The 19,416-nt window shown below is 43.8% G+C and overlaps 1 protein-coding gene across 7 annotated transcripts in view; it reads left to right on the forward strand.

Annotated features, from left to right (window-relative positions):
• MCU (mitochondrial calcium uniporter) overlaps positions 1 to 19,416 on the forward strand; it is a 126,708-nt gene continuing 107,292 nt past the window's right edge. For 4 of the 7 annotated variants that reach the window (XR_014789383.1, XR_014789381.1, XR_014789382.1 and 1 more), the window contains exon 1: positions 1 to 19,416. This exon is cut by the window's right edge and continues 16,526 nt beyond it. Coding sequence is in view for 3 of the 7 variants with exons in the window: in XM_084845597.1 (XP_084701723.1) it covers positions 11,120 to 12,181 (1,062 nt within the window). In the remaining 4 variants the exon portion in view is untranslated. The other 3 variants (XM_084845597.1, XM_084845595.1, XM_084845598.1) reach the window with 3 other exon arrangements.

Consider the following 19,416-nt stretch of genomic DNA (forward strand, 5'->3'; position numbering starts at 1 on the left):
AGTGGAGAGATGGCGGCCGCCGCGGGCAGATCGCTGCCGCTCCGCCTCCTCTCCCGGGCTGCCGGCGGCGGAGGAGCAGCGGCGCTGACGGCCGCCGGCCGCTTCCCGGCGCTGGGGAGGCACCGCCAGCAGCCGCGGCGCAGGACGGTGAGTCCCCGGGCGGCGGCGCGGGGCCGGGGCGGGCAGCGGGACGCTGGCGCGGCGGCGGCGGCCGGGGAGCCGCTGCCCTGCCTCCGCGGCGCGCGAGGAGCGCTCCAGCGGCGGGCTTCTCCGGCGCGGGACGTGCGCGGCGCCGCCGTGCTCGCGCTCCCTCCCTCCCTCCCTCCCTCCGCCGGGGAGCCAGCCCAGTCCTTGGCGGGCCCGCCCCGCCAGCGGAGGCACCGCCCGCCCGGGACGGGGCGCCCCCCTTCCGCCTTCCCGTCGGGGTCCCTCTGCCTCCCTTCTTCCTCCGTCCCGCGCTGGGGGCAGATCGATGCGTAGCGCGGTGGCTGGCGGGGAGAGAGAGAGAGAGAGAGAGAAGGAGCTGCACGCCGCGGTGTGCGGGGAAAAGAGGCGGAGGAGGGAGCCGCCGCCGCTGCAGTGACTTGGAGAACCAGGCGCCTTCCCTCTCCCCGCTGCCGCTGCCGCGTCCTCTTTTTGTCTCAGCAGAGCAGCCCGCCGTCCTCGCGTGGGCCCGTCTTGACTTGACTTTGGGGGAGGCGGGGGGAGAGAAGAGAGAGGTTCCTCGAGGAGGAGCGTTTTTGGATGGGTGAAATATCGGCTTCGTTCGTCCCAGTTTCCCTTGATTCCAGGAGCAAAAGGGCGAGGGGGGCATGAGCCAGCTCTGTTGTTTTCTCCCTAACACCCCCCTCTCCCCAAATTACTTAGAAATGACGCAGGAGTAAAGATACTGTACAGGGGTTCCCCTGCCCCCTCTCCATTAGGCTTCCTAGATCCATAATGTGGCTGGATTCCACCCAATGATTTCTCACAGTTGTGAGAAGTATGCTCTCTCTCTCTCTCTCCCCCTCTCCCCCCTCCCGTCTCTAGGCAAAGTTATTTGTGAGAAGTACGCAGAATCGATGCACTGAGGTTGGGTTGAATGCAAATCTGTGTGCAGCACTTTTCTTTGCTGGTGTTCTGCATGAAATGCTTAACTGGGACAATAATAGTCCTTTGATGTGCCACAATGGGTGAGCCAGTACTCACAGCTGGAATGAAATCCAGGTAATCGGGAAGTTGCTACCTCTGACAGCAAGGAATCTGTGCACGATAGCAGAGTTCACAACTGAAACTGATGAAATAAGACTAAGTTGTGTGGGGGTGGGGGGAATGCCTGTTGCTGAACTTTGTCTACTCCCCACTGCTGCTGTGGATTAGGAATTTGGTAGATACCTTCCTAGTTAAGCTCTACTTACTTGCCTTTGGGTTGCATTTAATTAAATGTTGGGTATATAGTGAAGTGTTTCTGGGAAAATCCAGCCTTTTATATAATAATGTCAGAGCAGGCGCATGTTCCCCCACCCAACCTCCTTAAAAGATTCTCTGCAATCTGTTCCAAAAGCCTTGCTGTCTTTCTGTAGTTTAAAAGGCCATGGTTGATTCAAAATTCTACTACAGCTGTAATCAGTAATGTTTTATTCTGCCGATTTAAAAATCCTTTGAATAGGTTTTAACTTCCAGTGCAAGAACATAATCTGTAGCCATACATGCCAGAATAAGTTTAATATATTCTATGGTAATATGTCCATTTTTTTTTTCTTTGCTTTGTTCTGTGAGGAGGTCTTCAAATGAAATTGTTTGTGAAGTTACTGTGCAGAAGTTACTGTTTCAGCAAGGCATTATATTGGGATGTAAGGAAAACCTGTTCATAATGAATGATCCTTGTAATTTTCATCTTCAAAAGAAGTAAACTTTGGAAATCTGTCTCACATTTTGCCAAGATATCAAGTAAAAATAGGTAGAAAATGTTTAGATGTGCCAAACTTGTTCTACTTCATAATTTTTATTCTTTGTAACCTACAGTGTTGACACGTTGTGTCCAAGAAAAGCAACTTTTATAGAAGTGCAAAGGGACAAGGAGGTAGTCATTATAATGAAACCAATATCTGACAGTCTCATCTCATGTAGGATTGGGATGAAGTATGCATTTGTTAAAAGTAGTTCTAGAATGAAGTTAATACTATAAAACAGTTTGGAAAATAGGCTTAATAGTTAGCGTATTGTCAAAGAATGTGTTTCTGAAATTGAAGGAAGATATTTATTGATGTATCAATATGAAACTGATCACAGTCAGCCACTGGATCAGATTTGTTACTGGGCAGTTTTGTTGCTCATAAAGCAGTTCTATTTTTCATGACTGTATGAAAGCATTATTTACTCCTAGTAGCGATAAAAACAGGAAAATACATGTAAAACAAGATTGCTTATTTTGATGCTCTTGTCAAGTTCCTTTGTTTTCTTACTGCCGGAATCAATCATTATCAGGAATAAGCTCTTCACCATGTTTTTTTTTAATCAGTTGAATTTTGTGTTCATTTTGTTTCAAGGTTATATTAGGTTTCACTAAGCAATCATCCTGTGCATGCAGTAGATGGCACTCTGCATTGTTCTGGTGATTTGTACAAGATCAAGATAGTCCTGGACAATTTGACTGTTCTAGTTTGTGAAAGAAACACATGCTGAAGTTCTGTTGACCAGTATTTGGCAGACAGTTCATGAATCACTACAGCATCTTGCCAGGTGAAACAGCCTCCTCCAGTTGACCTGGAAATGTACAGGCATTTAATCAGGTTGGGGAGGTCAGAGATAGCTGGCTGTGTTATGTTTGTATCCAGCCTTCCCTAACCTGGTGCCCTCCAGATATCTTGGATTAGGTCTCCCATCAATACTGGCCATGTTTGAGGATGATGGGTGTTGTAGTCCAATACATTTGGAGGGCACTGGTTGGGAAAGGTGGCTCTAAAGAGCTTGCTTTTGTATTGGTTTATAGGGGTTTGGCCTTCTGAATGTGCTGAGTTGCCACTTAGTGTAATTACTTCATGGCTGTTGGCTCTGTTACTGATATTGAGATGAGGGGAGAACATTGATGCCAGTGAGCTTTTCTTATTCTGTTTTCCAAGGAACAGCAATACAAACTCTTGGTATGCAGTTTCCCCCTGTGCGTGCATGTCCCTTGTTTGGATCCATCCATTCATTTGGGTGTTGTTTGTACTGTATACGATAAACCTACTTTTTATAAGATAAAACCCCATTTGGTTAAGGGAAGTAGTTACTGTAACAACTTTGGGTGAACACTTGTATGAGTCTTTTTTTGAGAACTTGATTTATTATCTCCGTGCCTCAGAGTTCTATAAGCCACACAGTGCTGGTATGTGGCTCATCTACAAGAGTCTTCCCCAATCTGGTGCTCTTCAGGTGTTTTAAACTACAACTTTCAGAATTTATGACCATTGGCCATATTGGTTGGACTGGATAGGAGTTGAAGTCCAAAACATCTGGATGGCACCAGGTTGGGGAAGAATGGTCTACCACCATCATAGGTTACTGTAGTTAATAATGGGAATGTGTGTGAGATGGACTTTCCTATTTTTCTGGAATCTTAGAAAATTTCGACTATGATGAAGTTGTCATGCAGACTTGCCCTACAAGCCTTACCACATGGCTAACTCAACAGATGTTTATCAAGAGCTCCAATTTACTAGGAAAATGTTGCCTCCTAGTGGATGAATTAAAGAGAGCTTAGCAATACTTTTATACAATAGATGTAGGTAGCTGTATTGTTCCATTAGAAGTAATCCAGAAGTCACGGTAGAATAATTATTAGAATAATCTAAAATGTCACAAAATAGTGAGCAAGATTGCTCACTATTTTATGATATTTACTTAGCCTAAATAAAGGCATTGCCCTAAGGCAGAGCTGGGCAACTTGGCCCTCTTGATGTTTTGGTCTACAATTCCTGTAAGTCCTAGCCAGCATGGCCAATGGTGAGGGATAATGGGAATTGTAGGCCAAAACATCTGCAGGCTGCCCACTCCTGCTTTAATATGTCTTTTGGGTTGAACACTTTTTATATCACTGGTATTTATGTTTATGATGCAATGCAATTGTAAATACATAATTATAAATCAAGGGGGCGTGTTTTCTGGCAGTCTTCCATTCAGGCATTGACTGTATCCATAACTGCTTAGCTTCAGAAAGTTGACTGTATGATATGCCTTCAGACCATGCTGATGGGATATATTCTGAATAAAACTTTGAGCAAGGTACATAATGAGGACCACTTAAAGGGCTGGTTCAGGTAGGTTGTAGTGCCATTTTCTTCCATATAAGCTTTACATATGAAGGAAGATCTTGATGCAGGAAGCACATTCTTTTCTCTTAACATTTTAGAGAAATAGTTAAATATATACCAAACAGTTCCATAAGAAAAATGGTCACATTTGTGGACTTTGCTGTGTGTCTCTGTGAACTTCTGAATGGGCTCTTTTACAGAGCTGGTCTGTGTAACTACTGGTTTTCAGGTGACCTATAAACTTTTGGCTGTATAAGTGGAGGTTTGCCCATATAGATAACATTTTTCTGAGCTTTGTGGGGGAGCATCTATGCTGTTAATGATAAACATACACAAGATTGAAACAGGTCCTGATGAGGTGTCTGATCTTAACCAGTTTTGTGGGATCGATTTTAGTTGATGCGGCCTGAGGATGTGACCTCTTGCAGGGATTTGATCAACCACGTGCCCTCTTGACCTGTGCCCCTCTTGGCTTATTAGGACTGGCTGGGGTGGTTTGATTGGGTGGGACCAGGAAGTGTTTAACGTGGCTTTATGTGAGAGAGTGGTGCCACCTTCCTTTAAAGAGGCAATTGTATAACAACTCCTGAAAACCCCTCCCTTGACCCAGAGGTTTGTGACAACTACTGTCTGGTTACAAATTCCCCCTTTTTGAGCAAGGTGCTTGAGAGGGTGCTGGCAGCACAGCTACAGGTGCTTTTGGAGGATACGGAGTATTTGGATCCATTCCAGTCTGAGTTCAGGCTTGGTTCCAGGATCGATTAGGCCTTGGTAGCCCTGATGGACCAACTTTATCAGAAGGGGGACAGGAGGAATGTGACCCTGTTGCTTCTCCTTCATCTCTCAGTGGCTTTTGATACTGTTGGCCAGCCTTCTCCAACCTGATGCTGTCCAGATGTGTTGGACTGCAGCTCCCATAATTCCAAGCCAACAAGGCTGGGAATTATGGGAGGTGCAGTCCAACACATCTAGAGGGCACCAGGTTGGGGAAGGTTGCTGTTGACCATGGTGCCCTTTTATATTGACTCTGTGAGATTGGAGTAGGGGGCACTGTATTACAGTGGTTCCGTTCCTGCTTGTGGGGTTGGTTCTAGAGAGTGGCATTGGGGGATTGTGTCTCAACTAGAGATGTAAATTTTCTGGAAATTTTGAGGCCATGGAAAAAACAGGGTTTTTCGGGGGGGGGGGGGATTGAAAAAAATGGAAATGTGGGGAAAAATTGAAAATTAAGCAATACTTACTTTTTTAGTGCTCTTTGCAGGTCTCAAGTCACTTCACTGCTTTAGGACAGCCTTCCCCAACCTGGCACCCTCCAGATATTTTGGACTTCAGCTCCCATCAGCTTCAGGCAGCATGGCCAATGGTCAGGAATGCTGTGCATTGTAGTCCAAAACATCTGGAGGGCACCAAGTTGGGTAGAGTTGCTTTAGGGCACAACCTTATTCAGATAGGTGTCTGCCTCTGAACTCAGAGGTGATAGCCTATCCAATGCAGGGCAGGAGAAGCATGGAGGGGATCGTTCCCTCCGCACTCCTCCTGCCCTGCATTTTCTGCTAGACAGCTGATTGCAGCTGTCTAGCCACAGGAGGGCTGAGCGGGGGAGGAGGCTGCTGTATGACACATTGGATGTGTTGTACAGGCACTTCCACCCTCCCTGGAATGCCTCCTGGAACGCCTCCCAGAACGCCCCTTTTCAGCTGCTCCGTGCTCCTCTTGCAAGCACAGAGGATGGGGCTGTTCCATGTTGCCTCCAAGGCAGTGTGGAAGTGGGGGGAGGTCGGTTCTCCAGGAACCGACCTTGGAGCACGGGCTCTGAGGTTGATTCCCAGAAAACAAGATATCCTATGGCTGTCTAGCCGCTGTCTAGCAGCCATAGGATTGCTCCCTTAGGAACAGTAGCCTTTCTGTTCTTAAAGTTATTTTATGTATAGCTTGGTTTCCTCATAAAATTGTCATTATATTTTAAAACTTTAAAAAGTAAACTTAGTACATTCATAGTTATTGTCTGAATAAACTATATTTTTACATTTAATGTACCAAACGAGTTCCAAACATTTCTGTGAAGAATGCACAATTGTGACTCCACTCACATGTTGGGAAACTGAGCATAACTGTCAGTAAAATATAGTTTAGATCAGTAATTTTAATAGGGTATGGAAGAAATAACTACGCAGTCTTACAGAGAGGATTAAAAAAACATGTTCCCCACAATTTCATTATTTCTAGATATTTTACTTCTCTAGTTTTTCTATAAAAGTGTTCTTACTACATAGTTTTTAGAAATCATTTTGCAGGGAGTAAAGTCTTGGTAACAATATATAAACAATTGTCTTAAATTCTAAAAGAAAATACTTCATAATCCAAAACTGTTTAATTTTTCCAATTTTGGGGAAAGAACAAAAGCGGTCCTTGGGAAAAAATAGTTTCCCCCCCAAAATTTTCAGGGTTTTTTTCCTGGCCTTCGCATCTCTAGTTTTGACCCTTTGTCAATTGTGCTGTGGGGTGCCACAGGACACGATCCTATCACCAAGGCTTTTTAATGTATTGGGTGCACTCATTAGGAGAATTAAAGCTAGGATGCTACATCTGAGTCAGGCGTGGCCATGCACAATCTGGGCTGAAGTCTGGATGTAGTGGTAGTCTGGATGAGGGCCAATCAACAGAAATTAAATCATTCTAAGACAGAAGCTTTGTGGGTGGCTGGTTCCCAGGTCTGGAGGTTGAGTAATTTACTTGTCCTACAGGGGTAGGTACGTAGTCTGGAGGTGCTGAAGTGGCATTGGTGGCAGAGAGTGCCTGTTGCCAGGTTTGTCAGGTATGACAGCTGTGACCATTCATGGACAGTGATACATGCACTGGTAACCTTAAGATGGGACTATTGTATGGTGCTTTATGTGGTGCTGCTCTTGAGCTTTGTTTAGAAGCTGCAGCTAGCACAGAATGTGGAGGTTAGATGGTTTAGTGGAGTGTCCTACTGTGCACGTATTGTATGACTCCTTTGCTGGAAGCTCTGAACTGTTAAAATAACCAAGATAGCCTTGCCCTATATAGGATACCCTAGTCCTGACCTTCTGAAAGGGACACTTTGCTTACCGTACCACGGCCTGATGATGCTCACATTGTGTGGAGTAGGGCCTTTTCCATTCTGTTGCCCACCATGTGGAATGACCTGTCAAGATCAGGTGGGCTCGTAGTATGGAGTGTTGTCCACTGACAACTAAAAATATACCTGTTCACCCAGGCATTTTCCTGACCGTGAGCATCGCCAGCTACTCTTGGTTATTTTAATTTAATTTTTTATGTTATTACTGTTTTATTTATTGGTTTTATTGTATTATGATCTTATTTTGTGAACTGTTTTGCGATGTTTTTAAAAATGAAAAGTTGTCTAGAAATTTTCTGAAATGTTATGTGCTTACTGTGATATCTGCACTGGACCTATAAATAAAAAGCCTTGTTGGGCTAGAAGTAGAGAGGTATTGTTAAGAAGTTTTGATGGAACAGTTTGGTGTACTTAAAAGGAGGTGGGAAATTATGAATAAAATATATTTATATTGAAAATGGAAAGTTGTGGCACCTTAATGACAAATCTGTTTTGACATAAGCTTTCTTGGACCAAGGGTCAAGTTCTTCAGATATATGACGTTTTAACCCAAGTTGGCAGGTATAATACACATGGATATATAGAAAAGCATGTAAACAGTAAGGCCATAGGGAAACAAAATGCAAAGATATATTATATAAGCAGTGTTGTTAAACCTTAAATGTCTGTAAAATGTTTATCCTGTACAAATGGGTGAACCAAGTATAACCTGTGTTGAGGCTTCTTTATTTTGGACTTCGATGCGCCTGTTGGTCATCGGGGACTTTTCATCTACATTGACAGACATTGAACTCTCTTCAGCTGCTTGCTTATTTGGTTAGATAGTCTTTGGTTGATAACACCTTCAACTCCGTTTCTGCCCTTAAACTTGCTCTGCTCTTTATCCCCCCCACACACACCCTGCCGCCTGCAACAACCATCTGCTTGTGGTTGAGTGGCAGAGAGCCTTCTGCATGTAATCTGCCATTTCATTTGACATTTTGTTGAATGATGCAATGGTATATAAAACATTTATTTTAGAGGATTCCTTCCTTTTTCCTTTTGCAGGTTGGGTGGAGCTGGCAATTGTGTCAGCAGAACTGCAAGTACTCCATATCTACTTGGAGGATCTTCTAGGTGAAAAGGTAGTAGGGGCTTCCCAGCTTCCATAGTTTATAGAAATATAGTTTATGGGGGCGGGGGGAACTAAGCGTTATCTCTTTCCTGTATCACAGCTTTTTGAGGTCCCACATAGCATCTTCTTTCTCTTTTCAACCATTTTGCCTTGCCCTGTATTTGGACCCTGTATTTGGTATAGAATGTCTGTTTCAAGAATAGCAATGACAGAACAGTCAATGGCAAGACTCCTTATAGTGTATGCTTTTGCATATGTAAGCCACTTGCACGTCTTTGGGATGAAAAGCAGGATATAAATTTTAATATGGGCAGGGTTTGAGGGGATAGTATAGTAATAATGCTTACATGATATTTGCAAATGAAGTAAGACTAAGAGCATGGCTGGAGAAGTATTTTAGGGAGCAAACCTATGGCCACTAGACACTGTCTAGAGGGCCATAGGATTTTTTGGTTTCTGGGATCCGAGGTCAGAAACTGTACTCCCTTCCCCTTGTGCAATTCCCTCCACACCAGATACGTCTCTGCGCTCAGAAACGGAGCATGGAGGTGGAGAAAAGGAGGTTGTCCTGGGGGCAAGAGGGGAGGAGACTGCAGAAGTAGCATTACACAGCTTCCTATGTGCCTTGCAGCCTCTCCGCCTTGCTCTGAAGCTCCCCAGCTAGACAGGCAAAATTGCCCGCCTAGCCAAAAATGCAGGGCAGTTGGAGCATGGAGGTGAGGATCGGCTCTCTGGTCTGGCCGCCCTGCATAGAATAGCTGTCAGCCTCTGGGTTTGGAGGCTGACAACTATCTCCATAGGATTGTGCCCTTAAATACTTTAAAGTAGCAACCATGCTCAGGAAGGCATGGACATCTCAATGTCTAGGTCACCTGGGTTTTTATCTTATCCTGGTCTAAATAATATTTAGTAGAAATATAATGATGGTTACTTGAAGTTCTGCCTTGTTGATATTTGAATCTTCTAGTGCTAGAAGTTGCATTCTTTTGGTTACTGTTCTAGTTACTAGAATTGAACCCGGTTATTATTCTAGTTGTGCTATTTTGGATATCCAAAATAATCATAATATTGGGTAAAGAGTATAACTGAATTCTAGTTTGCACTTCCTGAAGTAATACATGTACCAGACAGAATGCAGTTATTTTTCAGGTTTTGCACTTCTCCAAATTTTGTGATTCAGTTCTCTAATCAAAAACTGCATACTTTAGGGAAAATTCTGTACAAAAACGTTTTCCATAGGAAAATGCGCACAAAAATGTATATGCCAATTTGTGCTGACTTAAACCCCCCCACAACCTTATGGAGAAACAGGATGGAATGAACTTGTGCTTGGAAAAAACATGAAGGCTATTGAGAGCAGAATAGATACATCCATAGTCTAATTCTCTACTAACTGCTAAATCTAACAGGAAGAAATACTAGCACAGAAGTCTGTTCCTTATTCACATGTAACTTAATAAATTCTGAATGACTTATTCTTACAATGTCAAAAAGCCGAGTCTCGTCTTTGAGTCTCGTCTCACCAGACCCCCTCTCCGGGAGACCAAGGTTGCTGAGTGCATGTACTGGAGGTTGGGCCCGAAGGGCAGTCTGGGGATTCTGCTCGTGTACTGTCCACCCCGCTGCACGACTGACTCCCTGGCCGAGGTGCTTGAAGTGGTCTCTGATGTGCGTGTACAGTCCCCTAACTTATTGGTGTTGGGGGACTTCAACGTATATTCGGAGGCCATCCTCACAGGAGCACCTCGGGACTTCATGGAGACCATGGCCTCCTGGGACCTGCACCATATTCTAACTGGGCCCACCCATGTAGCCGGTCATGCACTAGACCTTGTGTTTGTTTCTGGAGAAGTGGGGAGTGATCTGGAAGTCGGGGGTATATCCACCACCCCCTTGTCATGGTCAGATCACTATCTGGTGACGTTGGACTTCTCGGTTCCACAACCCCTCCGCAGGGGTGCAGGACCCATTAAAATGGTCCGCCCCAGGCGTCTTATGGATCCAAATGGATTCCTGAACGTGCTTGGGGATTCTCTGGGGCACGCCAACGGCCACTCGGTCGAGACCCTGGTGGGTGGCTGGAATGCCGCAATCACTGGGGCATTAGATCAGGTGGCTCCGAAACGCCCTCTCCCCCGATAGACTGCACCATGGTTCAATCCGCGGTTACGAGCTCTGAAACAGGAGGTGAGACGGCTAGAGCGCCAGTGGCGGAAGTCTCGCTCCAAAGACGATCAGACACGGGCTAGAGCTGTATCTTCAGCCTATCATGTGGCAGTGAAGGCAGCAAAAAAGGAATATTATGCTGCCTCTATCGCATCTGCAGAGTGCTGTCCTAGGAGGCTGTTCCAAGTGGTCCGGAGCCTGGTCAGTCCTGTGGCTTCTGAACCACTGGAGCATTCTAAGGCCTCCTGTGTGGCCTTGGCAAGGCACTTTGCAGATAAAATCGATCAGATTAGGTGTGTTACTCTGCACGCTGTGGATACAGTTAGTGAGCAAGAGGCAGCCTGTGGCAAACCGGTTTTGTGGGATCGGTTCCAGCTTCTTCCTCCTGATGAAGTGGACAAGGTGCTTTCATCTGTAAGGCCGATCACCTGCTTACTTGATCCTTGCCCATCTTGGCGCATTATGAGCTGCAGAGAGAGACTGGGTGAGGGGATCAGGGCGGTGGTGAACGCCTCCCTTGAGGATGGAGTGATGCCATCAGCCCTCAAGGAGGCAGTGATAAGACTGCTCTTAAAGAAGCCCTCCTTGGATCCCCAAGTTCTGAACAACTTTTGCCCAGTCTCAAATCTACCATTTTTGAGCAAGGTGATTGAGCAGGTGGTGGCGATGCGGTTGAAGGCACACTTGGAAGAAACTGATTATCTAGACCCATTTCAGTCGGGCTTCCGGCTTGGGCATGGGACAGAAACGGCCTTGGTCGCCTTGGTAGATGATATGAGGGCTCTGGATAGGGGTGAATGCTCCTTCCTTGTTCTCCTCGATCTCTCAGCGGCTTTTGATACTGTTGACCACGGTATCCTCCTGGACCGCCTGGAGGGGTTGGGCATTGGAGACACCGTATTGCGGTTCTTCCGGTCCTTCCTCTCCAGCAGATACCAGAGGGTAGCACTGGGAGAGGAGGTTTCGGACCCGTGGCCACTCACTTGTGGGGTGCCACAGGGTTCCATCTTCTCCTCGATGCTATTTAACATCTATGTGAAGCCTCTGGGGGCTATCATCAGGAGGTTTGGGGTGCAGTGTCATCAATATGCGGATGACATGCAGCTCTACCTCTCGTTCAAATCTTCACCAAGGTTGGCCGTAGAATCCCTGTCCAAATGTCTGGAGATGGTGAGTGGCTGGGTGGGGAGGAATAAGCTGAACCCTGACAAGACTGAGGTACTTTTGGTGGGAGACAAGAGGAGGCTGGGGGATGTTGACCTGGTGTTGAATGGGATACGGCTACCCTTGAAAGACCAGGTCCGCAGCCTGGGGGTCATTTTGGACTCCCAGCTGTCCATGGAGGCTCAGGTGTCAGCTGTGAGCCGGACAGCGCTGTACCAACTCCATCTGATACAGCAGCTGCGCCCCTTCCTTCCCGACCATCTGCTCCCATCGGTAGTACATGCCCTGGTCTCCTCTCGTTTAGACTACTGTAATGCGCTCTACGTGGGGTTACCCTTGAAGACGGTTTGGAAGCTGTAGCTGGTACAGAATGCGGTGGCTCGCCTGATTAAAGGCAGCCGCTGGCGAGATCACATCACTCCAGCGCTGAAGGAGTTGCACTGGTTACCAGTTGTTTTCCGGGCCAAATTCAAGGTGTTGGTTTTGACCTTTAAAACCCTATATGGTTCTGGCCCAGCCTATCTTAAGGAGCGCCTCCAGCAACACCAAACAGGCTGCTTAACAAGATCAGCCTCGGATGGCCTTCTCTCTGTCCCATCAGCCAGGACAGCTAGACTGGTGGGGATGAGGGAGAGGGCCTTTTCTGTGGTGGCCCCCACTCTGTGGAACTCCCTCCCTAGGGAACTCCGTCATGCTCCCTCTTTAATGAGCTTCCGTCGTGCATTAAAAATGTGGTTGTTCAGGCAGGCATTTGGGGTGGGTTAGGGTATTTTAGAAAATGTTTTTACTGTAGAATTTTACTGTTTTAAACTGTTTATTTGTACACTGTACATGGCCCAGAGTGGCTGGGTGACCAGCCAGATGGGCGATTAATAAATTTAATAATAAATAAAATAAAAAATTGATTCAGTTGTCCTGAAATGTTTTGCTTAATTTATATTGTATGGGCTATTTAAGTATTTGAAGAACATACTGCAAATGGAAACTTAAGCATCCCTGGCTGCTCTTACCAGCAGCATTCAACACACAAACAAGTTAAAAGCAATCCCTTTGGAAAGTCTCTCTGGGTCTCATAAGCTCAGCTGTAATGCCCTGTAATGGATCATTGTGAATTTGCAGCTGTTGAGACGCTTGCTTGAACTGTTGAGTAGGTTCAAAAGTAGCAAAACAAAATTAAAATATTAGAATAGAATAAAAGGAACTGAGAATTTATTCTGGATGGCTCAGTGCATTAACAGAGGTTTCCAAGGTATCTGATTTGGGTAAGTATTATGGTCTTGGGATTATGGGACTTAAAAGTGTGGCTTCGTTAAGGCTCAATTTGAATAACTGTGTTCATGCCATCATGTGCTAAACTTAATAATTAATTAAGTAATTAATAGGCAGCCAGTGCATTTTTTTCAACATAGATTTTATATGAGCATAGCTGGGTATTGCAGTGAGCACCCTTGCTGCTGTGTTCTGGACTAGCTGCAGCCTCTGAACCAGGCACAAGGGCAGCTCCACATAGAGCGCATTACAGTAGTCTAATCGTGAGGTTACTAGTTGGATCACTGTGGCTAGGCTGTTTCTATGCAGGAACTGGCATGGTTAATGCTCCAACTGAAGTTGGTAATGGGCACTCCAGGCTACCAAGGGGAAGTGGTTTTTTGAAAATATCAATCTGATTGGACTAAGTGTTAGATACTGATTTCTTGGTTATGCTATGACTGCTCTGTGTATTTGCACTTCTAGAAAATTGTCCCTCATCCTTAAGCAGTAACAATGCAATCCTATGCATGTTTGCCAAGAAGTAAGTCTCATTGAATTAAATGGAGCTTACTCCCAGGTAAGTAGGCAAATGTGTCAATTCTGAGTTTGGAGTGAGGTATCATCAATAGGGTGATGACACCTAGCTCTATTTCTCTGTGTCATCTGAATCAGGTGATTCTATGGAGGTGCTGAACCACTCTCTGGACTCAGTAAGGCTATGGATGAAGTCCAGTAAACTGAAACTGAATCCCGACAAGGCAGGGGCACTGTGGGTCGGTGGTACCCGGGTCTGGGAAGTTGGTGTTCAGCCTGTTCTGGATGGTGTTGCACTTGCCCTGAAGAAGGAGGTGCACAGGTTGGGAGTGCTTCTTGATTCAACGTCATTACTAGAGACACAAGAAGCCTTGGTAGCTCAGAGCACCTTTTACCAGCTTCAGCTGGTTCACTACCCGCAGCCTTTCCTGGATACAGATAGCCTAGCCAAAGTGATTCATGGTTTCCAGGTCTCCAGCTTCGGTCCCCAGTTGCAAATGACAACTCTGGGGCTCGATGTGGTGGTGGTTTAGATGGCTAAATTTGGAACGAAAGTCAAGCTATTTCAGATTTTGGGGTGGAGGTAAATAGCTTAGCTTAATGAGGAGCCAATTCAGTGAGAGCCATGGGTAGCTTGCTCATCTCTAGCATACTGTTTGCTAATATTTCACCTTGTTGCCATTCAGTTTGGTTTCATAGTCTCTGGCGAGCAGCCACAATGCAAGTTAAGCCATGGTCCATGGATAGTCATTGTGAAACTCCATCCCCACCTGTAGGTTGTCCAGTCTCTTATGACTTGCCATAACTTTAGTGAATATTCATAATTTACATAGTATTAAGTGTTCACCTCTGTAGTTATATAGTAATTTACTTTTGTATTGGGTACATGTTTACCCTCTTGAAACCATTCCATAGAATTAGGACTGTTCAACAACATCCACCAAACTCAGATTAATATTTTTAATTATATGGGCAATATTACTAATCGCTCCTATAATTACTAACCAGCTTTTTCAACTGGTTCAGAGTTCTGCATTTATTTTAAAAGAAAGTGGATTCCTTGCGTTGTGTAGCAAACTTTTAAAGCACACAACATTTCCCTGATATTATGTTCTTAAGAGACTTCCAAACAGATACTGAATAACTGACCCCCTATCCAAACTATATCTTTACAGTTTTATGATGATTTGACTGCCTAAGACATGTACTATACAAGGAGTTGGGAGATGAATACTCTTTGTTCTGTATCCTCATGTCCATGGGCATGTTTCACACAATGTTTCTTGGCTATTTAGTAGGAAAGATAAAGATTTCTGTGAATTGAGGAACTAGAACCCTTGGCTTTATTGACCGGAAACTTGCATATAACATTAGAAGTTCTGAAAAAAGCATGAAGTACAGATGAGCTACATGATCCATGACATGACTATCAGCCTTAGGTAATACATCTGTTGCTGTACTTTAGCACTTAAGAATGTGAGGGTAGGGGAGAATGGGAAAATGAGAATGAGTCACCCTTTTTCAGGGAATACATTAGAACAGCAACTTTTCTTCTAATTTCTGAATACTTTGACAAAGTTAATTTCATAATTGTAACACTGTCCAATATTCATTTTCTGATGCCTGCAATGAAGTCCCTGATGTACTTTCCTGGTTTTTGTTTCTTAGTATTTCATTAAGTGTAGAGTTGAAGCTGATTTATTCTACTTATTCTTCAATCTCATTTCTTGCTTGGTGGTAGGTTCAGTCCTCAGCCTGGCAAAGTGCCTCCACAGATGGGAGAGTTTTAAATAGATAATGAGTTGACTCCTCTTAATGATAAAGCAAGCTTTTAAGACCGTGGGGGTGATATAGAAGGCTTTACTTTTTGAGATCTTTCAATTTAGTATGAGAGAGCCAGCCAAAAGTCACGTAGTTATAAATCAGAAGGCAAGAGTTGATACTTGAAGAGTTGCTGGATTAATCCACAAAATACTATCCAGCATTGATTACTGTAACATTCTCTTTAACAAGATCCCAACTATAGAATCTTATTCCCAGGCATTAGAGAGAACTGCATTGTTTATATAAACCAAGTAGTATAACAGCCATTCTCTTGCAGTTCTATTTATTTATTTATTTATTTATATACCGCCCATTAGCCAAAGCTCTTTGGGCGGTTTAGAAGAACTAATGCTTGGGAGATAAATGTATGGAAACTCCATGCAGAGGACCTTGTTTTGAAACAATAGCCATTTTTTAATTATTTGCTTCATAAATCATGTTTTATGAAGTTGTGGACAAGTGTCATGGCAGTGTGCCCCCTTTCCCATTGTATGTCTGTTTCTGTGCGAAGATCATAGAATAGTAGGGTTGGAAGGGCCTGTAAGACCATCTAGTTCAACCCCTCGCTCAATGCAGATCCTGGCTGTCATTAAGCCAGAGTTCCCTCTTTTGTCTTATCTGATCCTGGCATATTAACCTGGTTTGTTAATCTACATTAACCCAAAGTTCCCCAGTTTGGACATAACAGGGAACTCTGGCTTAACACCAAGAACTTCCTGCAGAAGCCAATATGCAGTGTGAGGAGAGGAATGCGGAAGAGACTCATGCACGACACCATAAACCATGAGTTGAATCCTGACAGTTGTACTGATTTCAATGGGACCTAAGTGCAAGTAACTTAGTTGTGATCCAACCCAGTGTTATTACCCAAATTGTGGAATTCTTACCTGACTTCAAACAGTATCTCTGTGTGTACAGAAATAACTTATTTATATCTTTAAATATTTGCAAAGAAGTGCAGAAATTTCCCTGTCTTTTGCTCAGTTATGTTTGGGAAATTCCTTTTCATTCATTGGGAATTAAAAACTTCACTGTGTGTGAATGTAACACATTCAGAATTTGCAAAACTACCTGCTCTGCCTGATCGACTTTGCAGCAAATAGCTCTCGCAATTAAGCATTAACCTGTGAAATCCTTGGTTTTAGTGTCTTCATAATACAAATCACTACTGCAGAGTTTTGCTTGATTTAATTGTGTGAATAGCCTTTTCCTTCTGTATGCACAAGATGATCTCATAATCTTGGTGTTGTAGGTCTTCATAGAACCGATCAACCTCAGCTTTTTCGGCCTCAGTGGTTGGGGCATAGACTTGAATTACTGTGATGTTGAATGGTTTGCCTTGGATTCGTACTGAGATCATTCTATCATTTTTAAGATTGTACCCCAGTACTGCTTTTCCCACCCTTTTGTTGACTATGAGTGCTACTCCATTTCTTCTAAGGGATTCTTGCCCACAATAGTAGATATGATGGTCACCTGAATTAAATTCGCAATCTTGGGCATAGGTGATGGGAAAACAAGAATTAAATGGTTTCAAGTCAATTCATATTTTTGTAAAGAAGTTTTGTTAACTGACAAATGCATACAATTTAGAAAATATGAACACTGAAAATACATCTCTAAATGAAAGAATTAGCATAGTTGAATGTTGTTTTCTACTGAAGTGACTAGCTTGCCAGGGGTAAAAATGCAGCACTGATTGGTGGTCTCTGTCTGAGCTAGTGTTATGCATCATTTAAAAATGCTGAAGCTGCAGAAGGAATGATGTTTAGGAAGCTCTTCAGAGGCTGGAGCTCAAAAAAATGAAATGAAAGGTAGGCTCCACAATAAAGTTAAAACGCTTTCAGTGCTTTCTTGCTTTACAGTGAATGCTGCCACTTCAGATTGGTGTTACAACTGTAATGAACTTAATTGGACATTGGATTTGATGATATCACAGGAGGCTGGTTCAGCAGTGACTTGATTTTTTTTGACAAGCTGTAGCCAAAAAGCATTTCTTTCCTCATTCTTATGTTAGGAAGCTTAGAGCAGCCATGTCCAGGATCAGCATTCAGGAAGCCAATGTCAGAAAAGTTTGAAAGATAGTGAAGTTTTCTGGGGGCAGAAAAAGGATGGGAATCACAACTTAATTTGGGTAACTCCCATTTTATTATAATATGGCTTATGTATTGTAAGCTGTTTTGTATACAGTGTCATTTAGGAGGGGTTATAGCTCAGTCGTAGAGCACATGCTTCGCATACATAAAGTTCCAGGTTTAGTCCTTAGCATCTCCATATAACCTTGGGTAGCAGGGCTGGGAAAGAGTTTTTATCTGAGAGCCTGGAGAGTTGCTGTGAGTCAGAGTACACTGTAATGGGTTAGATTGATTCTATCAGTCTGCCTCTGTATAAGGCAACTTATATGTTTAGGTGGGAATGGGAGAAAAGTAATCCTTTTGCTTAATGAAAACACTTTTTAAAAAAAGATATCAAAAAGACTTGCACAAACTGATCTGTACAATGGGCAGTATCCAATAGAGACTGCCTGCGAGTGGGCAGCTCTGCCAATTGCCTTCCACAGGTAGTGTCCTCTTGCATAAGGGAGCTCTTCCAACTGTCCAGTTCTGGAAACTAGCATTTCCACCCCATTTGGGGCTTGCCCCTAGAAGCACTAAATCTCCATTCCCAAAGGGGTGGGCACTGCTTGTGGAAGGGAATCGGTAGAGGTGGCCACTAGGGCAGCATTGGATACTGCCCAATAGAAAGAATTTATTGAAGGGAATTACAGTTGAAATTCCCAAGTGTCTCAACTAGTTATGATTTCATTGTTGAATGAACCATGCACTGGAAACTATTTGTCTTAAGCTGACTCTGAAATTTTGCTGTTTAAGGAAAACTGTGTTTGGTATTCTCTCTTCTGTTATTTTTACAGAACTCTGAACTTAGCTGAAGAAAAATTACATATATACAGGGTTGAATCTGGCTATACAGTCTTCTCTGATTGCACAGCCAAACTGGTAAAAGTAGGATTTGAGATCTTGCAGATATTAACCCTGGATTTACAGTGTTGGAAAGGTGGATAGCAATTATGGCATCATTTGCTTATATGTCCAACTTATTTTGTCTGAAGTAATGCAGAATTTTATACATGTGTGTTTTGGACGTTGTATCTTCCTCTTGAAACAATCTCTTATTTAGCAGTTTGCGAAGTCTCTTCTGAACCCATCAAAAGATCGCAACCTTTATATGTAGCCACAGCAGTGTGGTAGCTGCTTGTTTGTGGTATAATCCCATACAGCTGTGCAGGAATTACTTAACCATGTTCATGGGGCATATTGTATGGGCTGATCTCAGTTTCATAGGAAAGACCCATTTGATCAGCCTGGCCAGAACAGTAGATTGTATGGATCATATTGGGGGACATACAAATAGTGACTATGGCAGTCTTTTCCAACTATGGGCAGTATCCGGTATCACAGTACTAGCACTACTGATATTGCTCTAGGGTAAACCAGTGCTAGTACAACATCATTACCGCTAACTAGGCAAAGGGAAAAAATTGTGATTTACTCCAAAGTATGGCAGCATGCTTAATTTCAGAAATTTGATGGCAAATTGCTGCATTTTTCCTTTGCCCAGCAAGCACTAATGATGTTGTGCTAGTGTTGGTTTATGCTAGCACATTGTCATTAGTGCAAGCACTGTGACAGTATTGCTTACTGTCTCTGGGGTCCCCAGAAGTTTGTCTCCAATTTCCATCATCCCCAGCCTTCAGGGGATGATGAGAGCTGTAGTCCAACAACATATGGGGGCCCAGGATGGAAAAGGCCGGATTATGGTAATGAGAAAAAAGTTATATGGCCCTGGGTTATATCTTGTGTTAGTCCTACTAACAGTAGGCCCGTTGAAATGAATGGACTTAGTCACAACTAAATTTCCATTCATTTAAATGAATCTGCTCTAAACATTGGCTACAACTGCCTGATGCTACTTTTGGGTAGCATCTA

The sequence above is a fragment of the Heloderma suspectum genome, chromosome 3 (assembly GCF_057233095.1).
Source record: "Heloderma suspectum isolate Gila_16-S chromosome 3, 16-S_ref, whole genome shotgun sequence".
Taxonomy (NCBI): Eukaryota; Metazoa; Chordata; class Lepidosauria; order Squamata; family Helodermatidae; genus Heloderma; species Heloderma suspectum.